At 40.8% G+C, this 27,518-nt stretch overlaps 2 protein-coding genes across 9 annotated transcripts; both read left to right on the top strand.

Moving 5' to 3' along the window:
* Positions 1-12: 12 nt before the first annotated feature.
* On the top strand, positions 13-12,463 carry rasal3 (RAS protein activator like 3). Of its 3 annotated transcripts, none has more exons than XM_038714420.1 (19): positions 13-901; positions 2,921-3,057; positions 3,263-3,341; positions 5,710-5,777; positions 5,885-5,970; positions 7,311-7,431; positions 7,562-7,660; positions 7,744-8,418; positions 8,576-8,720; positions 8,814-8,958; positions 9,066-9,302; positions 9,404-9,605; positions 10,025-10,116; positions 10,223-10,336; positions 10,661-10,850; positions 11,091-11,201; positions 11,291-11,481; positions 11,733-11,817; positions 12,068-12,463. In XM_038714420.1, exons 1-19 carry the CDS (start codon positions 277-279, stop codon positions 12,173-12,175), a joined length of 3,510 nt encoding a protein of 1,169 aa, XP_038570348.1. In that variant the 5' UTR covers positions 13-276; the 3' UTR covers positions 12,176-12,463. The 3 variants fall into 3 exon arrangements, with proteins under 3 accessions (XP_038570348.1, XP_038570349.1, XP_038570350.1); XM_038714421.1 differs by having other exon boundaries at positions 14-901; positions 10,664-10,850; XM_038714422.1 differs by lacking the exons at positions 13-901; positions 2,921-3,057; positions 3,263-3,341 and adding an exon at positions 3,540-3,850.
* A 986-nt stretch (positions 12,464-13,449) lies between these two features.
* trim25 (tripartite motif containing 25) lies at positions 13,450-26,696 on the top strand. Of its 6 annotated transcripts, none has more exons than XM_038714409.1 (13): positions 13,450-13,576; positions 13,898-14,516; positions 17,873-17,968; positions 18,185-18,418; positions 18,972-19,140; positions 19,307-19,363; positions 19,812-19,946; positions 21,648-21,674; positions 22,147-22,185; positions 22,294-22,392; positions 22,722-22,820; positions 23,094-23,153; positions 23,251-26,696. In XM_038714409.1, the coding sequence occupies exons 2-13, from the start codon at positions 13,917-13,919 to the stop codon at positions 23,781-23,783; spliced, it is 2,148 nt and encodes a 715-aa protein (XP_038570337.1). In that variant the 5' UTR covers positions 13,450-13,576; positions 13,898-13,916; the 3' UTR covers positions 23,784-26,696. The 6 variants fall into 6 exon arrangements, with proteins under 6 accessions (XP_038570337.1, XP_038570336.1, XP_038570338.1 ...); XM_038714408.1 differs by having other exon boundaries at positions 18,972-19,152; XM_038714410.1 differs by lacking the exon at positions 21,648-21,674 and having other exon boundaries at positions 18,972-19,152.
* Positions 26,697-27,518: the final 822 nt, after the last annotated feature.

Genomic DNA, 27,518 nt, shown 5'->3' with positions numbered 1-27,518 from the left:
CGGACTGTAAGTCGGGCGCTGCAGTAAAGCAACCACAGAGCAGCTCGATGCAAGTTGTTGCCGGATGACGTTTTGCAAGACAGGAAACAAGAAAAGCAGTGAGATAGAACCAGTGAAGAAAGGAACTACTTTGTCACCCTTAGCACTCTCAACAAACTCCAAGATAGTACTAAATCAGGAGGGAAGCTGAAGAGGTGTCCTATGAAGGTTTTTGAATTTATTTGGACGTGTCCTTGAGGAGAGACAAAACTGAGTAACACACCCTAAAAATCTGAAATGGGTACTGAGGAGAAACCTTTAGAGCCTGCAGCTCAACAACCGCCGAAGGAGCAAGGATCACCAGCGAAGGAAACGGAATCTCCTGTGGAGCCTCCTCAAGGACAAACATCTGAGACCACCGACCCCCTCAACACATACAAGTGGCACACTGGCTCCAAGGCAACTCTCAATGAGGTGAAAGAAGAAGAAGAAGAAGAAGGAGCAGCTTCTTCCACATCTACAATAGATAAGATTCAGAAGGCCTCCACCAACAAATGGAGCAAGATGCAAAACTGGCGCAAGGCCTTGAGCGAGGACCCCGGAGACAAAAGTTCATCCAGTGGGAAAGGTGGAGAGGGAGCGAAGCCAGACAGAGCCGCAGGAGGAACCAGAAAGAACCCGTTCAGAAGGGCCCTGTCGGAGCCTCCCGGGTCACTGTTTGCAGCCCTGTCTCCTTCCTCTAGCTCTGCCAGCTCAGCTCAGCCAGCTTCATCGTTAGCGGAGGCCTCGGGGGTCTCATCCACAGACCCTTCACAGAGAGGAGGCGGAGGGGCGCTCCTAAAAAAGTACCTGAGGACTGTGTCCCAGAAGCTCAAGAGGCCCCGTCTGCAAAGTCGGAGCAGCACCCCAAACTTGGTGCCAGGTAACAACACCTAATCTGAAAGTAGACATATACTCATATTATTTCAAAATCCCAATTTAATGTTTGAGATTAGCACAGTTGTTGGAATGATACATCTTGATATGTAAACACATCAAAGTATGGTAACATGCACTCTAAGGCATTTTGTTTTGACAAAGCAAAATGATTAACCCATGTGGTAGGCATGATTTCCTTTTACTGTATGCATGTTTAGCTAACACTTTATTGTGTCCTTCAGTGACACTATAGTAGGTGGGGTATGTGTGACTTTCTTCACAGTGACACGTGGTAAATATCGGTGTATAAGTCTTAAGAGTAGTTCAGCATCTAGTGCCATATTAGACAAACTCAGCAATAATAACACAACTTAAGAGAAAAGCTGACAAATTTAAATTAAGATATGAACAACCTTAAAGAAGAACTTAAAGATGGAAATGTATCAATATTAAAAGTCCAAACACTATCTAGTTGCAACTAATTGAAGGGGTTAAATTTTGGGAAACTGGAATGTTTTCCAACAAAAACTACAGTGAGGTGTAGGTTCAAACTGGAGATAAATGGAAAACCTCTAAAGGATTATTTTAAAAATATTGAAAATTACCAGACATCACTGGTATCCCCTATCACTGAAGTAGTAGTTAAAGTCGGTAACCTCTAGAAATTACTTAGCAGTATTCTCAAATAAAGATTTGTAGATATAATTACATTTTCCCCATAGCACATGTATATGTAGTGTATATATAAAAATAATTATCAAAATAAAGACAAAATAATGCATGTTTAGTGCATTGAGTTATGAATAAAATCTTTGATTTGGTGTGAAGATTATTTTCTTAACTAATAAAGAGCAGTAAAGGGAGAAGTCATGTTTCAATCAGCATGTCAAATCAGTGGTAGATTCTGTTTAATGTGTGACGGTGTTAAGCAAGGCTGTAATCCCAGCCCTGCCATTTTCAAATGTATTTAAATGAACATCACTGGACCTACAGTCTCAGCAACAGCTGGTCTTAGTTTTTTCAGATACAGAAATCAAGTGCCACAGTGAACCAAGACCAAAACCAACTCATTCCAAAAAAGGTCAAAACTGCAGCCAGAGGGTTAACTTAGCCGTAACTGAAGAAAAACAAAGTGGTAACTTACCTAGATTTACAGAACCACTCCCACAGGAAACGTCTGTTCTGCTGAGAAGAAACTCAGAGCTAAAGCAATACAGGTTTCAATTCAAGTAATGACTTCTGAAAAGGACACGGCTGGAAAAATTCACGGTTGAATTAGACCAATGTTCTTTACTTTTAAGCACCCATAAAAGATTTATGAAACTCTGGAGAACTTCAGCAAATTGGACCTAGCCAAAGTTTACAACTAAAACTAGGTACATATTGGGCCTGAGCTGACACACTTTGGCGAGAAACATTGGCTACACTGAGCCACAATCATCCAGCTGCACAGAATTTTTATCTGGATTATATAAAATTATAAACATAGATAAAGTCTCATTTATTGTATAAAATGTCTCTTTGCATCAGCTTTCCTTTTAGAAAAAGCCTACACATTATTGTGCAAAACGCATCAAAAAAATCTTTAAAAGGAGAAGATTTAAACCTTAACTACCACGCAAAGACATGTCAAAGGACGTGTACATCAAGTAAAAACTAGAGTAACCACAGGATGTGTGCAGCTCATCTCTTGTGTGTCATGACAAGAGAGCGATAGTATCAGCAGTCCTGGCAGCTCCACAAATGGGAGTGGACAAATTCTGTGTGAGATAAGTGCCATCACGCCATAATTACCAAAAATCAAAAACAAACAAGGGCCAGTGTGCGCCTGCTATTATGTTCCTGCAATATTCATATTTGAGTTACCTATATAGTTGGTTCTCCGGAGTGATTTGTGGTTTATTTTGTGATGGTATGGTGTGGATAGACTGCTTCCAAGTGCCGATTCTCTCTTAACTGTGTGGTGATGAATATCACTGTGTTTGTTTGTGTGTGTGTGTGTACATATCTGCTTGTGTGACAGATGCGGGTGAACCTACACCAGCTGCAGCCAGTGAACTCCCAAGACTACAATGGGCCCCGCCTCAGGAGGTCCCATTGTGGGACATTAGCAACTGTATGCTTGAGGATGGACAAATTCTCATTTCTCCAGAGGAGGAGGTACCAAGACACACAACATCAACTGCCCGTGGTTAACCAAAAGTCTGTAACAACTGTAGACACAGTCCAAACATGAAGCATTAAAACCAACTGAAAGGGGAAAGCACTACACTATAGTAAAATAATATATAATATAATATAAAAGAGCACACATTCAAGTCTTGATAGTGTGATAGAGTGACAAAATATGTGTGTTTTTTTTCAGCCAACCATGTGGACACGAAACCGTGTCAGCAGCAACCTGTCCAACCTCAGCATGCAGAACCTTGTAGATATCGACACAGGTTAATACATAGCCCCCCCACACACACACACACACACACAAATACAGAACAAATTCATGTTCATACAGTTAACACTAGGCAAAAGCATGAGGAAGTTGGGCAAATCTGATTAGAAAAACAGCTACTGACGTCACAGCAACACTAAATATGATTCTGTAGACAGAGGATGTTTATGTGGGGGAGTGACTGTCAAATTGCTTCCTTTTTTGGGGAAGATAGCATCGAGCCTGGGTGTTCTAGCAGTTCATTAAAAGATCGTAGACTCAGAGAGGTCATAGTCTGCATCTGCTACAATTCCAGTCTGGAGTTTTGCACAGAAGAAGTTGTAAGGCCTCACTGTGGAAGTATCTGATCCTTTATTGATCTTGGCTGTTTGGCTCGTTCAACATATGTTAATGAAGAGAGGAGGGCAATGTTGAAGGGTCAGAGATCGAAGTAACAAGACTGTGGCACGCGTTTGGACTAAATGATGGGATTTAGACGCTGGATTGTTTGTGGTGGGGCTTTGGGTAAGGAAAACAGAAAGAAAATCTTCTACATATATCTTAATAATAATATCTTTACCGTATAACTGAAGAGCTAACAAAGGGACACTGAAGAGACACATGAGGGGGGATCAAGGAAGAATGTGATTTTCTAATTTCATCCTCTGCAAAGCTTGAAATGGATTTATATAATAAGAATGTCTGCTAGAGAAGTATAGACAATTACTTAACTTAGATATCTGCAGCTCCAACTGAAAACCACATCCTGTATGGCCTTGCCTGAAAGTATTTGCTAATACTAGTCTTGACTAATGTTTTGAGACTTCACTGGAACTGCAGAAATTATAATATTAAAGTAATACATTTATTTACACAGCACTTATCAAAACAGAGTTACAAAGTGCTTTACATGGTTGAATACACATTAAAACATTTCAAAGCAGAGGCAAAATTCATCAAGCAGCATGGGGGTAAAGGAAAGAAGATTTCAGTGATACAGATAAAATGGACATGTATGACAGATAGAAATGAAAGGAAGCACTAATATTAATTAAAGGCTGTTTTGTAAAAGTATGTCTTGAGAAGTGATTTAAAAGATGTTACTGTTCCTGCGAGCCTCAGGTTCTCAGGCAGGGCGTTCCAGAGCTGAGGGGCTTTGACTGCAAAAGCCCGTTCTGACTGACGGGATCATATCTTCGTTTGCTTAGCCCTGAATACAATGAATTACAATAACCCAATCTAGATTAAATAAAAGCATGGTCTCACGATCACAAAATCACTGTCTCGAGATCAGACCGAGAGGGAAAGGACCTGTTTTTAAAATTGTTTCTTAACTGGTAAAAACATCCCCGAAAATCATTTGTAAAATGTTTTTTAAAAGAAAGATCATGGTCAAATATTACACCCAGGTTACTGGCAGCAGGTTTGATGTTTGTGGCTGGGGTTCCAAGATTATTTTGTAAAATAGTGCCTTCATCAGTTGTTTTTAATGGGAAATATTTAAGTTTGTCATCAGTTCAATTCAATTCAATTCAATTTTATTTATATAGCGCCAAATCACAACAACAGTTATCTCGCAGCGCTTTTCATAAAAGAGCAGGTCTAGACCGTACTCTGTGATGATATTTACAGAAGCCCAACAGTTCCCACCAAGAGCAATGACAGTGGTACTGGATCTTCTGATTGTGAATGATCTGGTCTAATGGCAGTATGTACACACAAAATAACAAGGGGCCAAGGATGGAGCCTTAATGGTTAGAGGGGCCTCAGAAGAGGAGGCATTTCCCATTGCTATTTTAAATCAGTAGGGTCAAGGTTCTCCAGGCTGGAGGGAACACATCCAGAGGACAGAGGACTATTGACAATAGATAAAATCGTGGGACCAATACTGTTTAAAACTTTTTTAAGAAATCTGGCAGGCAGAACATCTGCAGGGCTCGATAAGAGGTTTCATTTTGTCATTATATCCTTTTGATGCTCATACAAAGGACCTCAAAATTCATGAGCAAGGCCGAGGGGTTGCAATTTGGAGACACGACCAGTCTGTTATTTTATTTAAACTACTTTGTTATTAGTTTCTTGTAAATTAGTGCTGGCAGGAGTGTTGGAGCAGTGCAGAGACTGAATTTTGACCAGTAGTTTTGAGAGAAGGGTTTGCACTCAGGGAGTGTCAATCAAAAATGTGGTTTGGAAATTGGATATTAGAAGCAAATTACTCAGAACATATAATAGAAATATACAAAGTATTGACCACAAACAGAAAGAAACTACATTTATATATATAGATATATATGTATATATAATTGCCTAACACCAACAAGCATGTTAGAATAATGAAAAAGGTTGACATTGACATTTTGTGTTCATTTCTTCCTGATACTTAGAATGTAGCCCTGACCCTGTGGGTCTGCCGGGTGGCACTCGACCAAAGAACCAAGATGGCGGTGTGAGGGTAAGTACAGCACACAGCAGCGATAACAATCCTTCAGCTAACCCTTCATTTCCTGTTGATGTAATTCTTAATTGCTCTTACAACATGCTTGCCTTCTTCCCCCTTAGGGACTGATTAAGCGACGTCTCGAGAACAAGGCTAAGAGGAATAGCAACACCCAACTGAACCCCATGGGACTAAACAAAGGAAACAGGTAAGGTTCACTGGGATGTCTGTGAAGACAAAGACAGTGCAGCCCATAAGTAGTCCTCCTGCACCGTCTAAAACTGTAAAACACAGTCCAAATCAAAGTTGCAGCCCCTGGTACAGACTGCTACGAAGGTGATGGGGAGGACTGAAAAGGTCTCCCTTCATTCCATCTATGAGCAGTCTTTACTCAGGCAGGCGCGTAGAGTACCGTTGGACCCTTCCCACATCCTACAAACGGAATATGAGCTCTTGCCTTCTGGCAGAAGGTAAAGAATCTCAAAAAACAAATTGAACCGTTTTAAATACTCTTTCTCCATCCAAATTTTAAATCAAAATTTTAAATAGATCTGTACGCTGAAGCCTGGGAAGTGTGCAATAACTTGGTGTCCTGCTTGTTGTTTTTTGTATTTTATTTTATTTTTTGTTTTATTATTTGTTTTAATCTTTTATTGGATGTGTCATGAGTACGTATGTAGCCTATGTGTACGTCTTTGGCTGTTATTTGTATTTTTCGTGTATTTATTGTCTGTAAGGGCAGCAACTACTATGAACTACGCACTTTTGAGTCCATGACAAATTTCCCCTAAGGGACAATAAAGTGTATTCTATTCTATTCTAAAACAAGAGTCTACAACCATACGAGCATCTCTGTGCAGCTGAGCAAAATGGGTAACTTCAGCATGGTAACAAGACGACATGCTGATGCAAGTATCATAATTACGGTGTTCATCATCTTAGTTAGCATGTTAGCATGTTACCATTTGTACAATTATACACAAAATGCAAAGTACAACTGAGGGTAATGGGAATATTTTCAGTTTTGTAAGATCGGTATTTGGTCATAAACCAAAATAATGAACACTTTGGATAATTTTGGATGACTTGAACTTATTACAGTATATCCTGCGGGGGACATGAATGTCTGTACCAAAATTCATGGGGATCCTGATATTGTTGCAGGAGATGTATCATCGGATAAGTGAATAATAATAATGTTATGGCAATCTGTCCAATAGATATGTCACAAAAAAACTGAAACAGGAGTGCTCAGGGATCACCAAAGGCAGTACAACCTGTAGGAACCATGAATGTCAGTACAAAATTATGTGGCCATCGATGTGATCTCTACAAGCTCTTGTTTTTTTAAATGTACCACAATGATAAGAAGTGATCCTAATCTATCAATAAACATATCGTGTGCATACATTCATAGTACCAGCAGTCTGTAAAACACAGGGCTTGTGTCGCATGGGCGTAACATTAAATACAAGTTATGGTATTTAACACTTAACATTTTTATCATTTGAATTTTGACTCACTTTTTATACTCTGTTTATTTCTAAGGCACTATGGTTCCCGGGAGTCTGTGTCAATTCCAGTGGGGAGTGTAGATCTGAGTGCAGACACCAGCACTGTCATCAGGCCAGTCCACAGCTCTATTTTGGGAGAGAAGTACTGCTTCGAGGTACACTTGACCATGTGCATTCTGTGTATGATGCATGCTCCTCAAGATGCATCATACAGTGCCCTCCATTATGTAAAAAAATGAACTTTCTCAGGCTTACATGGTCCTGTTGGTTTCAATGTATTTCTAGGTAATAAACTCAGAGAACACCCACTGCTTTGGCTGCTCCTCAGCTGCCGAACGTGACCGTTGGATCGAAGACCTGAGACGGGCTGCCCAGCCTAATAAGGTAAGCCATTAGCTCCTATGTAAAAATGTGTTATGCAAAATTAAAATGCTAATTAAAAGAGCTAAATGCATCATTGTTTACAGGATAACATTGAGCGCACAGAGAACTTCCTGAGTCTGTGGGTAAATGAAGCTAAGGATCTTCCACCCAAACGGCGTTATTACTGCGAGGTACACCTGGACGGGACCCTGTTCGCCCGCACCACCAGCCGAGCTGTCGGCAAGCCGTCTAACCGCTCCAGCCTGGCAGGGGACAGCTCTACTGGGCCTTCAGGAGGCCAGGGGGCCAGTGGAGGTGTGGCTGGAGGATGTCAGTTATTCTGGGGTGAATTCTTTGAGCTAGACAACTTGCCATGTGTCTCCCAAATCACCCTGCACATCTTCCGCGACGAAGACCCCAAGAAAAAGCGTCACTCCCGAGACGAGACCAGCCTGTACCCACTGGGCAGTGTGGCCATACCTTTAGCTGAGATCCGAGGGAGGACCTATCAAGAGAAGTGGTATCCCATCACTCCACACAAGGCCTCAGGCACAGCGAGTAACAAAGAACTGCTCGGGCCACAGGCCTCACTGCGCATCAAGGCCCGTTTCCAGAATTTGCAAGTGCTGCCCATGGAGAAATACAAAGAGTTTGCTGAGTATGTGACATTGGATTATGTAGAAATGTGCAGAAGCCTGGAGCCACTTCTGAATGTGAAGGAGAAGGAAGAACTGGCAGGAGCTCTGGTCCATGTACTTCAGAGTATTGGCAAAGCCAAGGTAGACAATGAGTCTCATAATCCATATAAACTAACGGCATTATAGTTTTGAAATCCCAAAATGGAATAGAACTCAAACATAATCTGATTTATAAAATACAACAAAAAGGAACAATATGTTTTCTTAATTGGATGTGTATTGAATGTGTATGCTTCAGGAGTTCCTCATTGATTTGGGCAGTGCCGAGGTAGAGCGTCTTGGAGAGAAAGAGGCACTGATCTTCAGAGAGAACACACTGGCCACTAAAGCCATCGATGAATACATGAAGCTGGTTGGCCAGAAGTATCTCATTGACACACTAGGTAGGGTAGTTCAGTGGTAAAGGTGGATTCCTGTAATTGTTGTAGGTTATTGTTTTGTTTTCAATGAACTCTGTGCTTTCTTTTTCACTGCAGGGGACTTTATCACCCGTCTTTACACTTCTGTGGAGAACTGTGAAGTTGACCCTCGTAAATGCTCTGCGTCCGAACTGTCAAACAACCAGAGGCACTTGAGGGAAACCTGTGAGGAGGTGGTGCAAAAGATTATTGAGATCCATGGGTGAGAGAAGAGAGGTCATCATAGAAAAAGACATGAAATAACAAATATTAAATGTTCCGGCCAGTAGTGGTATTTGAGCTGATGCTTGACATATTTCTTGCCTTCAGACCCTTTCCTGAAGAGTTAAACAAGATCTTCTCCAGCTGGGTGGAGCTGTGTGAAGACCAGGGCAGACCAGAGATTGGCCAACGTCTCATCTCTGCTTCCCTCTTCCTTCGCTTCTTATGTCCTGCTATCCTCAGTCCTTCTCTTTTTGGTCTGACACAGCCTTATCCAGAGCCAAATACCCTGCGTACCCTCACCCTAACTGCCAAAGTCATTCAGAATCTGGCCAACTTCACCCTGTGAGTTGCCTCTTATTTGCTTTGACTAAATAAAAAAATCACTTTTGTGCATATAAAAACAAGTGTTTTTTTATTAAATTAAATCTTGTGTTCTGATTCAGGTTTGGGGAGAAGGAGGAATACATGCTCTTCATGAACCAATTCCTACAGCAGCACTGGGATGGAATGAGAGGCTTTCTGCAAACAGTGTCCAATTCAGACACAGAAATTCCAATGACTTCCTTCGATGGTTATGTGGACCTGCCTCTGCGCTTGGCTGTGCTGCATGGTCTGCTAGTAGACATAATCCATCAAAGGGACCAGGTATGATGGAAAACCAAAAGAGTCCAGTATGATAGTTGGTTAGTTAGTTTAAAGGCTTCCCCGCCCCCAATTCCAACATCAGAAAGGTGGGAGGAGGAGGTTTCCAAAGCTTTCTGACCATTCTACAAACGCTTTTGAAGAAGTGTACTAGCACATTAAGCCAAAACCTTAAAGATCAGGTGTGGACAAGATGTAGGATGAGTTTATGTTCTGCATATTCGTAGACCGAATTAAATTTTTGTTTGCTACTTTGACAGTAGTTATTTGGTTCCACAAACCAAGCCACGCAACGTACTGAACTATATAGTACCAAGTGGCTTGTGACAATTTTTATAAAACATTCAAGGTATCAAGATGTTGACAGCATGTTTACAGAGTAACCTAAATTGGACCTAATATGCAGGGTGTTTCTTCCTCAGAACACAATTGACAAGCTGCACCCTCTGCCTTCGATTCTGAACCAGATATCAGAGTCACTGGGCCCTCAAGCAACCCGGATCATAGTTAGCAGGTATGTTTAAAGCCTATTTCTTATTTGACTTGTCAGCAACTTATTATTTATTACAAACTTGAACATGGTGTTGTTACATGTTACTCAAGCATGCTCTTTCTTGCAGCCAAATTGGACAAGACAAGCCGGTGTACGTTCCTCCTAAAGACTTGGTCAAATACAGCCCTCACCAATCATCCCTCCAGCAGCTTCCTGTGGACTCTAAAGGCCTACGAGACGGGTATGATAATTGTATGCCTTACTGGCCTCAGACGATAGTGCTTTTCCCTTAAGTTTTTGTACCAGTGATCCATCCAATCATCCATTAATGTCTGCCACTTATCCATTACGGCTTGTGGTGGCTACTACTGAACATATAGGTAGGTCAGACTTTCTTATGTGCTAGACCAGGTATGTCCTACAGATCTTTTTGGCAAATCCAGATGTGCTCCCAAGCCAGATCACATATGTAATACTTCCAGGAGGTTCTGGGTCAGCGCCAGATTTTCCAAATGGCATAATTAGGTGTATGGCATTTAAATAAGTAATACATTCATTCTTCCAGCAGGGATGTTAGGACTCGGAGGAATATGAGAGAGAGGAAGCCAGTCGCCAGAACTCAGAGCGCTCCACACAGACGTCCCGGTCAAGCAAAACATGGCTTAAAGAGGCAGACAAGTTCTGAAACTCTGCCGATAGCTGACCATGAACAAGAGATGGAGACCAACCAACCGTCTATCTCATCCCCAAATACTGTGAGTACAAAGAGGAACTGTGAACGTGGCTCAACTATTTTGGACTACCGGAGCTCAGCAGGTCATGTGCTCCCCCCACTGCAATTAATACTTCACATTTTTCTAGTAGGCTTTCTTATCTTAGAAATATCGCCTGTGTTTTTTTAATCAGTAATAATAAACATACTTTTGACATGTATGTGAACACGGAGATATGACTTTGTGTGGTTAATTATAAAGAAATCTTTTATGCTGTTTCAGACTGCCAGTATCAAACGTCAACCTGAACCAGTTCCCTGGATCAAAGTCAGTCACAACAGGGAGTCAAGTGAGATGAAGACTGAGAATGAGCAGTTCACCTTACTGGATAGGGTATGTCAAACCTCCTACTCACTAAAGTGACATAATTGTGGCTGTATAGTGTGTATGATTTCATTATTACATTTCAATTCACACACCAGCATGCTCAGGAGCTATCAGAGCTCCGCCTGGGGATAGAGCAGGTGACGGAGCGTGAACTGGACATGGCAAAGCGCCTGGAGGACTTCATCATCCAAAGCCAGGACCAGAATGCAATGCTGCAGACAGAGGTGAATGACCTCCGGAATCTGCTGGCTGTGCGTGAAGAGCAGCTGGCCAGTGCCACCTTCAGGTAAGATAGTAGAATTAAACAGTATTTGCTACTTGTGTATTCAGTCTACATACTCTGTGTATTCCACACTTTGTAACTTTAGTCTCACGAAGATTAATGAAGCTGTTGACGCTTGGATTGGGTGTAGAAAGCAAAAGGCTATGCTGTTTTTACTGATTATCAGTAAATGATTTCATGTTTCCAAATTACGTGTTACTGTGGTGTTCTGTTCTTTTTTATAAAAGCATCTCTTTTATCTTTGTCTGCAACAGGCTGGGTGTGATTGAGGAGGAAAAGGAGGAAGATGAGAGGAAGCTAAGTGTTGCCATTGCAGCAGCCGAGCGAATAAACGTACTGGTAAGACAGACAGAAAGACAGTTATCTAGCTTTTTTAAGGAATAGTGCATTGAACTTTGTTGACTAACTAGTAACTATCAAGTCTGATGGGGAAATATTTGGGGCTTCAAGGTGAAAAGCATTTAATTTCAAACTTACAAACAGCTGAATATTTGCCCTGTCCCACAAACAATCAGTATACAGTAGTTGAATTGCATATATTAGTGAGTCGACTGAGACATATTCATGGCTGTTTTCTATGTGGCCACAGGAGGAGCAGCTTGCCGTCCTACTAAGGGACCTTCACCAGCTCAGTGAGTCCTTCAACAGCAGCCAAAACAACATGCATCCTGAAAAGCCACACATCAACAGCAACTGAGCCCTGACAGTAACAAGACTTAGACTTAGAGCTGCAGTATCACTATTTTGTGTAAATACATGGAGTTCATGTGGAAACCACTGCCTGAAGTCCAAATTATGGTTTCCTGATCAGGTGTAAGTTTAGTTTTATGAACATATTCAGAATGGATGTAAATGGACAAAACTCTGACTGAAGTGAATGTGAAACCTAGAGGATTTGTCTGCATTTCAGCTTTTAATGTATTTTACCTACAGATATGTTTGACTTGTAAACCTGTGTGATTAATAAAAGAACCAGATGTCAAAATATGGTTTTATGGCTTTTTTTATTGCAGGACATATTGTGCAGCAGAGTTTAACTAAATCAAGTTACCACAAAGTAACTACTAATTGAAAGTCATCTTTATTTTTTTAACTTCATGCCTTCTAGTTTTGGGGCTGAGTGATGCAGGAACTGTTTTGATTATGTGCCACATACAAGAAATACAGGGACACACAGTGAAAGTGGAAATTGATCTGAAAGATCCACATTCCCATTAAAACACCCACATACAAGCACTAAGAGCTGAAATCAACATAAGCATCTTTATTCAACACTCCTTTGACAGTCGTTAATGGTAACAACACATTTTTAATTAGGGTTATTGGTTGCATTTGAAGCAATAAGTTTTACATCCAATCAAAGTTAGGATGTTAACAAATAAGAGAGGAGAGGAGAGGAGACCGAGACCATCAAAAAGTGGTCTTCAGACCGGTCTGGAGTACTACAACAGTAGCCTCTAGTGTTCAGACTAGGATGTGCAATATGCATATAGTGCAATTTATTAGAAATAAGCAAGCCATATTCTTCTGTATATTTGAAAATTCACCATTGGCCATTTAAAATCGTGCAGGCTCTAGTTTGGCTTTATGTCAGATTTTTCACAGATTTTTTGGGGGTCAAGTTGACAGAAAAAACGGATTTTCTCTGGATAAGTAAAATAAGTGCAATGAACACTAGAAAATGGGAGGAGAATCAAGTGATAATAGATCATGAATTTTTAAGAAAAATCAAATGATGAGATATGGGAAATAAACATTTTGTTTGTTTAAGTCACAATTTAATATCATACTTTGACTTAGTATTTAGACAAACCACGAGGTTTTTTTTGGCATAACATGCAGGGTGTTTTCGCATTTTTTCTTAAACGGGCTTCAGTTCAGGCTACCACTGTTTGACGTCGGCATTTCTGTGCCGCTTACTACGACTGCGTGAGAGAGAGAGAGAGAGAGAGGGAGAGGGAGAGAGAGAGAGGGAGGGGGAGAGAGAGAGAGGGAGGGAGGGGGAGAGAGAGAGAGACTTGACTACCGGACGTGTAATCAACATCAGCTGCTGAACGTGTGAGGAGCGTCGTGCTGAGTTTACACTCGAGGACCAAAGGTATTGTGGGAGGTTTAGCCTTTATGTTTCAGCTTTTTACTTTCCGAATTTTATATGTGAATGTAACTTTGAATGTCAAAGTCGGCCGCGCGTTGAATGCTCAAACTTCGTCTTACGATAGCTTATGTTTCCATGTCATAACCTGCTGATACCTAGTTGTAGCATATTGAAACACTGTTTTACTAAAAAAGAAAAAAGAGCCTTCGTCAAACGAGGCAAACCGTCGACTTTAAGAATTCATTGCGCTTTGGATTTCAAACGAGTTTCTTCACTTTCGTTTTCATGCGCTTGACAAGTTAAGTTTCGTTTCTCCCTCGCAGCCCTCACCTGAAGTCACATCATGGCCGAAGTGGACGAGAGTCACTTTTTTTCTCTGCTGAGTCTGGAGGATGAGCTGACCTGCAGCATCTGTCTGAGTACCTTTGACTGTCCGGTGACCATCCCCTGCGGACACAACTTCTGCCAGGACTGCCTCCTCGCCACCTGGAAGGAGTCCTACAGCTGCCCCCAGTGTCGGACCCACTTCGCCACCAAACCCGAGCTGAAGAAGAACACGGTCCTCAGCACCGTGGTGCAGACCTTCAACTTGAGGTCGACCAAGAGCGAGGCCAGCCCGGCCGAAGAGGAGAGCAAGGCCAAGAAAGAGGAAGTCATACGCTGTGATGCCTGCATGGAAGCAGAAGCATCGCAGACCTGCCTTACCTGCATGGCCTCTTTCTGTGAGGACCACCTGCGCCCTCACCGGGAAAACCCAATTTTCCGTCTCCACCAGCTGAGTGAGCCTGTCGGCGACCTGTTGCAGCGTATCTGCCCGGACCACCACAAGATGATGGAGTTCTTCTGCACCCAACATGGCCGACCAATCTGCAGCCTCTGCCTCCAACAAGTCCACAAAGGCTGCCCCTTCATGTCCCATGAGGAGCAGAGGAACATGAAAGAGGTGTGTGTCAGTCTTCGCCTGATGATGAGTTTAAAGTGTCAGTTCATAGAAATTAAGACAATTGTCCCACTTAAGTTTTATTTGAGCATTATTTGTATTACTTTACTCTTCTCATGGATGCTGTGAGTGGGGCCACAGGAATAGGGTCCAAATGCAGATGAATGAGGGAGAGCTGGTGCAGTTCAACAATGTAATTACAAAACTGAAGCGCAAAGATTGTCAGGACCATGAAGCAGGCAAGGGTCAACATCAGAGAGACGCCAAAGAGGCAAATCAATCTAGAAATGGGCAGGAATCAAAGTGTAAACAATAGGACCGAAGGTGAAACGGGGAAGGCAAGCAAAAACAGCCAGATAGGTGGAACACAATCTGGTAGAGGAACAATGGATCTGGGCTGTTACATGTATTAAGTGGCTGATAAGGGAAGGAGGAGAAGGTGTGGAGGTGAGCGGGGAAGCTGGGGTGAGGAGAAGGGCAGGTAAGAGTAACTAGAACAGGGGTGTCAAACTCATTTTCACCAAGGGCCACGTAAGTATTACGGTTACCCTTAAAGGGCCAGTTGCAACTGGCTAAGACTGTATAAACGTAACTACTCCTTAACATATTGTTAAATAACTTTATTTGATTATGTATTCAAAGACATTTATCAGATGTAAAAATATAGCCTTAGTAAGAAAATCTCTCTGTGTAACATACATAACATAACATAAATAAATGAATTGAATCAGATTTTAAAACCCTCAAAGATCAAACATTTCAAGTAAAAAAGACAAATATCATCAAACATAAGCTTTTACAGTAACTTTTTCACAGTCCAGAGGTGCAGAACCACAGTAAAACAAATTATTGTGAGCTGCTAATAACATGAGTGATAGATTTGGCATTTGATAAAACAAATAGTCCGGCTGCACACAGCCTTGTAGAGGGCATACATCCAACTAATGAGAGATAGTTTGATTACCTGGAAAAATGCAGACGTATAGGCTACTGTAGCCCAAGCCAAGGTCACACTACACGATTTTTAGCCTGATTCGTTGCTTGGAGAGCTCGGTCAGTCGTTATGTGTGAACTACTCAACAACACATCAAAACGGCTCCCTGACACATTTCTGACATACCTAGCATGCCAAATATCTGGAGAAGTCGGCCGACTCGACATCCACATCCAGCCAATGAGAGCAGGCAGCTACTTTTTCACCGCAAAACACTTTTTACTAATTTGCTAATCCTTTCTTTCACCCATATTCTTTGTCTTTATAATAACAAACAACAGCTGTTTTGTCTGTAGGTTTGCGTCATTTCCATGTCATAGTGTGTGACCCCTTGTCACCGATCAGTCATGTAGTGTGAACGCCACAGACTCCCGTCGCAAGACGGCAAGTTGTGTAGTGTGAACGGCACGGCCATCGGCCGACGCTGAAAGTCGTGTAGTCTGCACGAGCCTTAACTAACGTTGATCCTTCATCACTGATACTGCCTCATAACACAAAAGACATGGGCCTAGCCTACCGGGGTTTCTCCTTGAAGCACAAACATGTATTCACTTCCCCAACATTCATGAAATTGCTTTCCTTCTGCATCAGTTTTTCTCGTCTTGGACATTTTAGTGATTGTTTGTATACATTTCTCATCTACACTTGTCAGAAAACTACCGTAGTGGGTGTGGAAACATCGCAATCTAGTGGCGGGATACCGTCACTTCTCGGGTCACAAAATCGACATGCATTGAAAACGACTAACTTGCATTATCATTCAGTACCATAATGTATAGCTGTATCAACATATGTTTTTAGTCAACAACGGACTGTCAAATCAAATAATATTTCAGTCAGTTTTCACATCAAACTGGAGGGATAATAAATAATAACTACTCTAATAATAAATTCTAAATTTAAATAAACTAAAATAAGGTGCCTAATTTTTAGAATAAATGAAGTGTAGCTTGAAGTGATGAAGTGTAGTCTTAACCAATTTTATAATAAACACTCAACACATCTTAACAAATGAACAGCTGTAATGCCTCCTTCTCTTTCATTCCCTCTTACAGAGCTACCACTTTCCTACTTTCTCTTGTTCAGTGAGAAACGTGAGCTCTAGTTTGTCCTGACAGCTACGATTGCAGATCTGAGAGATTCTGGTTTTGAACTGTCCGTGGGAAGAATGTACATGTAAAAATCAGTACATTCTTGATTAAAAGCCATGTGAAATCTCTTTTCCCTTTCGTCTCCTCAATTCGTGTTTCCAAAACGTCTCTGGTGAATCTCGCAGACTTGCAAACATCGGAATGGGCCACATAAAATGACGTGGCAGGCCGGCTTCAGCCCCTGCGGGCTTCGAGTTTGACACGTGATCTTGAATGAAAGGTCATCTGGTGGACTGCTAAAGAATAGCACTTGAAAGGGCTTGGGGACACGGAGATGTGGCTGAAGAGGAGGCAGAATGAGCAGGAATACATTTTACTGTCAATATGTTTTTACTCCACTACTTTTAAGTGAGAGCCATAGTTATGTTTGCGATTTTGATTTTAAATACATATAAACATACTTTTACTTAAGTAAAGTATCTGGATACTTATTCCACAACTGACAGTTGCATTTAAATCCATGAAACCCAGCAGTAGAAAAACATCAGTGAAAAGTAGTAATGCTTTTTCTTCCACCGGAGCTGTTGCAATGAATTAAATCCAGGGGGAAGAGCAGCAATTATAGTTACACCCAGGACAAAAACATTGAACGATTATATGTGCAATCAAAAATATTTATGTACAATTAAAGTACTAACAGATGAAAACTGAAGGTCTTCAACTAAAAACTACTTTCTTAAAAAGAACACATGTTTTTAATGACTTGATTATAAACACAAGTCTGACTTGTCAGGAAAACGCTATTTAACACCCTCCCTCCATAGCGGGAGTGAGGATGAGCACACAGCTCCACACCCACAGCTCAGGCCGCCCACTGGGCCTGCAACAACTCGTCCACAGTCCTTATACTCTCCACCCTGATTAGAGAGTGGAGACAGCCCTGGGGAAGGGCAGCACCTGGAGGAGGACAAGAGAGCAGTACACTGATACAACAAGACACACTATGGCTCTATGGTCGTAATGGGAGCATCAGCCTGTAATGTTGGTACTGTTTTTGAGAGCTTTGACTGACGAGGAAGCAGGCTTGATAATCTGAGCATAACCCCCTAGTCAAAATAAAGCCCCTGTGCTGAAAATGGAAAAACCTGGATTAAGCCCAAAGTTGGCACTCACCCAATAATCTCACAGTGCTCAGTGCGAAATGGACCATAATTCTCTGTAAAGTGTTTGTCTCCTTCTGAATTAACTAAATGTATTGTTTCCCTGTTTTATAGTCTGACCTGAGAAGCAAGTTGGGTTTGCTGGATGGGAAGATCACCAATAATGTGACTGTTATGTCTCAAATGAGGGACATGCAGAACCAGCTGAAGGTAACTCTCTACATTTGACGTTTACTTTATTATTCACACAAGTGAGAAAGGAAGAAGATGCTTGAATTAAAAAGATGTAATGAGTGATTCCTCTTCATTTACAATCTGTTGAGTTTTTGTATTGTAAGGTATTTTTGTTATTTTGTCTAAGCCATGTATTTAGTTGTCCTGCTACCTACTGATCTATTTTTGGATCCTCTCATGATCCTCCCTTAGGACTCCGCGACCAACAGGAAGAAAGCTTTGTCAGCTGAGTATCAGCAGATGCGGGATATGTTGGCCCGAGATGAGCGTGAGGCTCTGAGTGCAGTTGACCGCGAACTGCAGAGTGGTCAGACCAAACTGAACGGTCTCACAAAGAGGTTCACTGAGAACATTGATAGTATGAGTAAAGCTAAAGAAGATATCCACAGTCTGCTGAGTCAGTCCCAAACTCTGGCCTTCCTACAGGTGAGACAACTCTGTGTGTGTAATTAGGGCTGCACAATTTATCTAATTGCATAGTGATGTCATCCTGTGCTGTGTATATGAGACACTTGTCTCTGTGTGCACTGCAGTCTGCTCATTATCCACACCCACTCTACAGAGCTTGCTTGATAATCAAGCAAGTAGACTCATAGTACCATTTGTTCAGTTATTTGCAATATTGTCCAAATCGTGCAGCCCCAATTGAAAAATACACCAGACTGAATCCGTTTTCCTAAATGTAAGGAAAGCAAAAGCTGCCTAGAATGGACACTCAAAATAAAGCAGTACATCATTCTTTGAAATCAGGTTAGACAATAATTTTATACCTGTGCAGGGCGTCGGATAGCGTGTACTTGCTGAGACTGACCCATGACACCAAATTCCTAGCTGAGCCAATCATAATCCGACAGTTGTTCCATTTTTTTTTTGTGCACATGTGTCCAAACACACAGATAAAACATAAACATATCATGGATCATTTTAAATAAAATCTAGTTCCATCAAAGAAGGTAACATTGTTTTCCTCTCCTCGCAGGCCTCATTTGACCTGCCCCAAGCTGCGAGCTTTGACCCTCACACCCCTCGAATCAGCCTGGACTCCAAGAAGGTCACAGCAACACAGGGCTTTGCTGCTGCCCTGAAGGAGTATCTGACAGAGCTCCTTAAACAGCCTGTTGAGGCCAGACTGCTGAAACTTAAACAAGGTGAATGTGCAGGTACATTTAGTGGAGAGTTTTCCATTTGGAGATGTATTATGAAAGAATAATAATGAAGCAAAGCATGTCTACTTTTGTTGCAGAACTCAACACCGTGTGAGAAAATGGGTAACTGAGAGGCCAAATATAAATTCTTTCCATTTACTTTTCACAGGGGAAAAAGCAGCTCCTGCTCCAGGACCTGAACGTACTGGATCTCAGCCGAAATCTGGTATGTGTATCTCTGTGAAGGTATTACGGTGTCAAAAAATCTAAATGCATTAGAATGTGTTTTTGTTTTCTTGTCCAGTGTGTAATATTTAGGTCTATTAACAGAAATGCAATATAATATACATTGCATATAAAGACCTTACATAATGAACGTTACGTTTTTATTACCATAGAATGAGCCATTTCTATCTACATACGCCGTGGGTCCCCTTACATGGAAGTCGCCAGGTTGCGCCGACATGTTTCTCCAGTAGCCCGAACGGATAAACTGCTTTACAGAGTACGTTTCGTCACTACGTTGAAAACAGAAGAAGTAGTAGTCAAGGACCACACGTATTATCTAGAACAAGAGCCGACCGAGCGTATCCGTAGCTTCTCCTATGCGCTTGCAAAGGGAGGGGGGAGCGGTGACTGAGCGGTGTCTTCTCATTTCATCGTCTGTGTTACAGAAGAGTCTCAAAAGCAGAAAGCAAAGCCCAGGTCCCACAGTCCAGGTCGTCCACCCATCCAGCCATTGATCCGACCACCTGGACCTGTTTATATGGGACAACTTGGAGGCTGGAATACATCCCAGTATACACGTGGTAGGTCACCCGGCTCTTAAAGTAATTTGCGTGAGTAAGAGTAAATGTACAATCGTACACACTAGATCAGACTGTTATATTGATCATGACAGTATGATTAAGAAATTCCAAAGACCGTGTAGCAGAGTAATGCAACCCTGGAACACTGAGCTAAAACAATAGGCTGACTGCAACACTTAAAATTACATTTTATTGATATAGCACTAATTGATAGCAGAAGTAATCTCGTTGAACTTTTCATGTAGAGTAGTGCTGTGTTCTCAGAAAGTGGGATTAGTAAAAACTCAAGAGTAATTCAATCCCGAGATGAGAGGAAACTGTTTTTCCATTCCAGAAAGAGAGGTAACTTAAACTCTGGCTTTTTACCGTGGTAACCGACTCTGTGACCCTCGCTGAGTTTGAGTCCTCCCTCTTAGTAGAACCAAACGCGTTTCATTTCCTCATTGATTCAATCCGCATCAAAGTGCATTATTTAGCGCTTTTGCTGTATGTCTGAATCTGAATCCTGATTGGATATTAGTTTTACTCAGGACTTTCTAATGTTACTGCTTTTATGCAGTTTATGTCAGTTATTTCTTTGAACAGCTGTTTGCCCTCACATTCAAATATTACACAAGTCAGTGTCAGCTCAGAATAAAACCTCTGCATGTCCCTTTTTTTTCCTTTTGTTTTTTCTTTAAATAAGACTGAGAGAGTCTCTGTGACGCAAGACAGCCGTCAGTTTGTTAGGGCAATTCCAGTAAAATGATTATTGCACACAGTGTGTAATCTCGGTTCATAAAAATGAGTATGATGAATAGGATCAGTGAATAATTACCCATGACGTTATTAGTCACACTGATGGAACATAATTCCTATCATCATATGTTATTGCGGTGCAGCTGCAGAATGTAGTCAAAGTGTATTAATATGTTATGTGTAGTCAGTATTTCAGTGACTTTGTTTGAATTTACCACATTGGCTGAAGTAGCTGAAATAAAGCCACAGACAGCTATTAATTTAACTGACACTTTTTTCAAAGCGACTCACAATTGATAAGTATGTCAGAGGTCGCACGCCTTTGGAGCAGCTAGGGGTTAAGTGTCTTGTTCAGAGACACATTGGTGGATGTGTCACATTGAGAATCAACCTGGGTCTCCCACACCAAAGGTATGTCTTATCCATTGTCCCATCGCCACTCATACCTACTGTATTTGAACCAAGCCCGTTTTCAGGTGCTTTCATCTTCAGTATCTGGACCCTGTGTTTTGTCACTGTCTGATTAAAGCTGAACAAATATATTTAAAAAGTAATGTAGGCTACAGCTTAATACAGTGAATTTCTATCACTTTTAATATAATGTAAGTCTGGTAAATGATCAATTAATGGTAATTAAACTTTATTGTGTTACCTTATTGACACTTCAGCAACTGACTTATTTTTTTAAAATGTGCACATATACATGCATTAATATCTCTATATTGTCTGGTTAAGAGTCTGTTGCCATGTTTATTGATGGCATTGCTGCGTCATTGATGGCTTTTTTCATTCACCATGCACAAGTTTAACTGAATGAACACATTCAGATCTGATTGAACTAACTGTGATAAAGCACTTTTCTATTAAAACCTTTGCCATCCAAATACTTGGAAAGATGCTGATGCACTTTCATTTATAAGACTTTACAATCAATGATGAAAGTATAGTGAACTTTTGTTGCAGATCTCAACATGGGCGTTTTTGCAACTGGTGAGTCTGCTAATATGGGAATTGATGGACAGAAATCAAATCAAGAGCGTCCGTGATTAATGGATTAGTTATCAGCTTATTCAATAATCAATAAATTGGTTTGAGTAAATTTTGTAAAATCTCTGATTCTGCTTAAGTATGACTATTCTGTTTTCTTTACTCCTCTATGACAGTAAAAATGAATATTTTGGGGAGTTGGACAATATAAGACATTTTAGGACGTCATCTTGGGCTTTGGGAAACAATGATCCACATTTTTGACCATTTGCTGTCCTCTTTTGTAGAGCAAACAACTAATCAAGAAAATAATCAACAGATTAATTGACAATGAAAACATTTGTTCATTGCAGCCCCAAATGAAAACGATTAAAAAAAATTCCTCATATTGGTGCTGTGTTATACGGTGATGTGGTATCGGGGTAACGGTCGTGTGCTGAAAGACTTGCAATGACACTATCTGGCATGTTCTCAGGCATAAGAGCAGCTTCTGTCTCAGGATTTACATTCTCTGGTATGTTCCTCTGTCTAACACACATGCTTTATGATAGGTGTCAAAAAACAAACACATTTGAAAGCTGACAGCTTAAGAATAAAATGGCCTTTATTTTTTGTGTTTCAGAGCCGCAATGGGCTTTTCCAGGGCAGGTTAGACTTCCCACGCCCTGCAGTCCAGATCCAGGTTCTCAACCCAAAGTAGGCCAAAAGAAGAAGAAAGAAAGTAAGAAACTAACTTTTTAATAGACTAATCAGAACAGTCAGATGCCAGTTTATCTAGCTGAAACTATGCGTTCTAATGCAATAAGTCATACTGTGGTGAAGGTTATCAGTTTTTGAGCGAGTGATTGAACTTAATTGTAATTTTGCCTGCTCATTGTTTGGTGAAATAAATCAACCTTTTTAATGTTTGTCTCATTAAGGCTTGGCAATATATCAAAATATGAGGTATACCGATATATAGCCCAGCCCTATGTCTCATAACACTTGACAGCTCTTCATTTTCTCTGCAATTATAAAACAAACTTGTGTTTGTTTGTTTTTTTTCTTTAGAGCAAACCAAAAAAGCCCAATCCACAGGAAACGATAAGGCCCGTTCAATGGAAAACCTGTTGTCGTTAGAGGGGAAAGGTGAACCTGCAGCTGAGCCAGGTAGGCACCATCTATTTAAAAAGAACGTTCCACCAATGTAGCATTGCAACATTCATGGTGGAGAGTTTAATAAAAAGCAAATAAATAAAAAATGCAGTAGAACCCAAGATATCGTCTCCTCACATTCTTCATTGTCAAAAATGGGATCCTACATAACCCTGAATGCAACTCGACTGCCGACAGTTCAGCCCGATATTTAGGCATTATGCTAGTAGCGACTAATGTAGCACCTTTATAAGCCTGATGACAAATAACTTTTGTCTTCTGTTGTAGAAACTTCAGACATTCCCCCAAACATAACATCTGCGGAAAAAAGAAGCGAACTTTTGAAATGTAAGTATGAGTGCTGCAGGTATTTTCCCTTCATATGAAAATGACAACTGTTTTTTATTTGAATGCTCTTTTTGTTTTTGTTCTCTGACCCTGCCAGATGGAACTGTACTCACTTTGGATCCGAAGACGGCCCACAAACGTATCACACTGAGTGAAGGCTTCACTAAAGCCTCTGTGTCAGATGAACACACAAACTACCCTGACTACCCTGAACGCTTCGCTGTCTGCTCCCAGGTGCTCACCTCTAAGGGTTTTTCTAGAGGACGCCATTACTGGGAAGTCCGACTGAGCAGCAGCAACTTCATTGGCATTGGCTTGGCTTACAACAGCATTGACCGCAAAGGTCCGACCAGTCGACTGGGCCGTAACGCCCAGTCCTGGTGTGTAGAGTGGTTTAACGTCAAGCTGTCAGCCTGGCATAATAGCAGTGAGACCGTGCTGGTCAATCCCAATCCAAAGCGCATAGGTGTGCTGTTGGATTGTGAGGGGGGCACTGCTACGTTCTATAACGTGGCAGACAGGGCATATCCCTTCCACTCATTTGTGTTCCCCTTTGCTGCAGCTGTATATCCAGCTTTCTGGATTTTCTCAAGTGGCTCCTCCATTTCTTTGTGCAAGCTGCAGGCATGAGGAGCATTTTCACAGAAATGGCATATGCAGACACACACACACAGATGTCAGCCATTTCTCCTAATTACTATCATTAATAAATGAAAAGAAAACTTTCCAAGTTTTATTTGTAAAGCCAGTTATGAATATTTGTAACATTGGTTAAAAAATATGTGGCTGACCAATTATATCCCCCAGCTAACTGCTTTGTGTTGACTTTGTTTAAAATGTTGTACAGTTGCAACTAAATGGCACTTTGTGTTGTTTGGATGGGTCAGGTGAAACAATGAGCATCCCCACTCTTAGTGTTTTACTGCTAAGTAACTTTCTGTTAGGTCTGCTTTAAACCAAAAATAATGAAGGAACAGATGGTTCTTCTACACCTGCCCTAGAATAAAGCAGACATCTTGCAGTGTCACAACTGGATGGCTTGCCATAGCTGATGTACAATAACTGCTGTTGTTGGATATGCTAGCTGTGATTTACTGCTGAATTTGTGGTTATGTGACTACAGCAATGAAGCTGGCTATCAGAACACAGGGAAAAGCATTATACCATGTGTGTATAAACTGCATCGCAGGTGATTATGATGCACATATGCATCCTAATCACTACATTTTTAAAAACAAGATCAAACTTTGATTTCTGCAATTATTTGCAGAAGGAATAAAAAGAATACTGTTTGATGGTGAAAGAGGAGCAGGATAAATAATCAGGCACTGAGTAAGAGACCAACAACTGAAGTAAAAAGTCAGTCACTTTCAGCAAGCTGCCTTGATGGGATGACGCTGGGGGAGGAGTGGTAGCTGGGTTTCCTTGTGTTGGTTTAAATTTTCAGAGATCTGATCTGCTTCCTCCTCACTCGAGATTTAACACAGAATACATAACACACACTGTACACATAGTGCACAGCTTGTGTGTCTCCTGTGTTAACTACATATTTTTTTTTATTGTACACTGTCAAAGGGTTAAGACAGGGAAAAGAAGTGATGGTCTCCAGCATAGTGTATCAGTAGTGTGTTATGATATGAAGTCTACATGTGGAAATTGTTTGGAGTTTGTTGGAGCGTAGCTGTTGAGGTTATAGGGCTGGGTGATATGGCACAACCTTTTCCCCTCAGTATTTGTCAAATGAATCCTTTCTGGTGATTGTAAAATCATTAAGAAGTATTCGGGCTGCAATCACACAATCTTAATTCTTGTTATAACTCTTTGTAAATCCCACATGTTTCTTTCTTTACTGACATGTAGAAGTTTCCTTTGAAGGAGTGCTCACATATTCCATGCATCTGTCCCACTTTAACAAACCATAGCATGCAGTGTTGAGTTAACTCAACCAATGCTGTTGAAATGGGATGTCTGTTCCCAGAAGATTGCCAGGTGATTGGCTAGGAATGGACTTGGAGATGTGACTGGCTTTTCATTGTACATCGGCAGTGTACCTTTTATGGACAATGTATTGAAGCTCCTTGTTTTCATGTCGTAGAATTATTTTTTTTGTTTCACCCGGCACTATATGGTAACAACAGTTTGAGGGATTCGTCTGGGAACAGATGTCATAGGCTCTGTTTTCATTAAGATCAAAAGAGTCTCTTTTCCTTTTGTGATCATCGTTTTTGGTTGAGTTTGAGCCAGGAAATAATGGGAGAGAGAAAACGATGACATGCAGCAATGGTCCTTGGCCAGATTTAAACCTGGGATGTCATGCTTGCATGGTATGCCCCATAGAAATAAAATCCTATAATTTTATATTTATGGTAGGCACATTAAAACAACAAGCCATCAGAATGCTCTGTTGGCTTTTCCTAAGGTGGTAGTAAGCTGTAGCCTGTATCTTCACAGGGGTAAATTATTTGTTGTGTAATACAACGTTTACTCCGACCTATAAGATGCGTTTGCTGAGGTACACTGGTGACATTAGTTACAGTGGTTCATTTACTGGTGTGGTACTACTGGAGAACATTAGTGGTTTGCCAGTGTGCATACTCACAACATACAGTACATCAGCAGTGAAGTTAGCGGTCTAAACACGTCTCTCCTTGTTGTTCTTTGACAGAGGTAGCCTAAGCGCTAACCTTGCATTTAAGGAGTTCAGAGAACACTGTTAACTGATAAGCTGGTAAAGGTTCAGACATGACTGTGTCAAAGATTTCTCAGGCAGTTCTGCCAATGCACTTCAGGTACGGACCTTTTATTTTTAGGTTATGTGCCGATATTTGAAGGTATGGTACACCGCTGCATGTAAAGTCTGAACCTGTTGAGTGAAATCTGCCGTTTTCGCTCTTTACTATTGCCTATCATCACAATGGAGAATTGTGGCTTGCGATACACAGCTTTGTGAAACGATTGAGAGCTTATCCATACCACAATGAGTGCCCAAGTACTGATACTGTGTTGAGACTTGTTTACTCTTACTACCAAGTTTAAATAACGCAATGGGTGTGTGTATGCTTAAAAAAAGAAGAATTTATTCCATGTAACATTTGACTTCATTTCTTGGGGCTTCTGTTTGGCTGCAGCATATCTTAGATCAGCCTCAGACTCCAGTGGTTTGCAGATCATTTTGTCTGTGAAGTGCTGTTTGTTCAACTGAATTGCTCATTGTTCTTTGCATCTATTTTCAAGTGTAATTCTGGATTTTACTTTGTAAAAACTACACTGACAAAAGTTAACATCAAACCAACCTTTGTGTAAAGCTTTAATGTTCACTTGTCCTGTGTTCAGTGTTTAGGATTTAGCTAAATGATAGTGAAGTGCTGGTTAGTACATTATGCCATATCTTCAGTGTACACAGTGGAGAATGAATGGATGAACATATTTGTCATTGCCTTTAAAGTTAGTTAAAGATTATTTCTCTTACTTTGTTGAATCAATCAGTTTGTCTTGGAAACTAAAAAGCTGTTTGTTTAATAAAAGTTGTATTCCTCTCAAATACTCATCTCTCCTTTTTGTTTAATTTATTTTTTATTTAATGGAGCCACAAGTGGTTTGAAAAAGAATGTTTTGGGAGATTCCGTCTTTTGCTTTCTTGCCTACAGATAATAAAAGTGATATCAGCCCCCATCCACAGTGTCTCAGTCAGATGTGGGTCCAGAAGCGGAGATGACAGTGATCTTGTTATTCTCAGTTATGCTTGCGACCTACATTCATTTTTGTGCTGGGCCAGATGCCTTCAGGTCCTGAAATTCCTTTCCATGAAACACTTGAGTCAAGTAAAGTTCAACAAGTTTACTAAAAATCCAATACACAGTACAAATACATGTGCATTTGAGGGAGCAACTTGTTTTTAATCATTAACAAAAAGAGCAGATTGGGTGGGTGGGTGTGGAGTGACATGGCAAGGATTGTGCAGGACATTTAAGAAACCCCAAAGGGCTCATAGTAAACCTCCCCTTTAGGATTTACAATTTATCTTAATACCCGTGGAGATGGAAAATAAAAAGGAAGAAATAACAATACATGAAACAGTTAGACATGGCTAACACAAACGCACTAAAATTTTCGCTTTGACAAGTATTTTTTTTATATTATTTTATTATATTTCATGTCTTTTTTCTCATCTATCTATCTATAAAACTTTGCTTGGTTGATTCTGTATAGTGCCCATTCTATTCGCAGACCAATAGTGTCATATCAAAAGCAAACTTTGATTTCTTGCTCAGAGAAGGCAATTACAGTGGGTACGGAAAGTATTCAGACCCCTTTTAAATTTTTCACTCTTTGTTTCATTGCAGCCATTTTCCAAAAATCAAAAAA

The sequence above is a fragment of the Micropterus salmoides genome, unplaced genomic scaffold (assembly GCF_014851395.1).
Source record: "Micropterus salmoides isolate LMB-PRFRI ecotype aquatic unplaced genomic scaffold, ASM1485139v1 Ms_hic_scaffold_12, whole genome shotgun sequence".
Taxonomy (NCBI): domain Eukaryota; kingdom Metazoa; phylum Chordata; class Actinopteri; order Centrarchiformes; family Centrarchidae; genus Micropterus; species Micropterus salmoides.
Note: the sequence above shows the minus strand (reverse complement) of the source record. Positions and strands in the feature narration are given on the sequence as shown.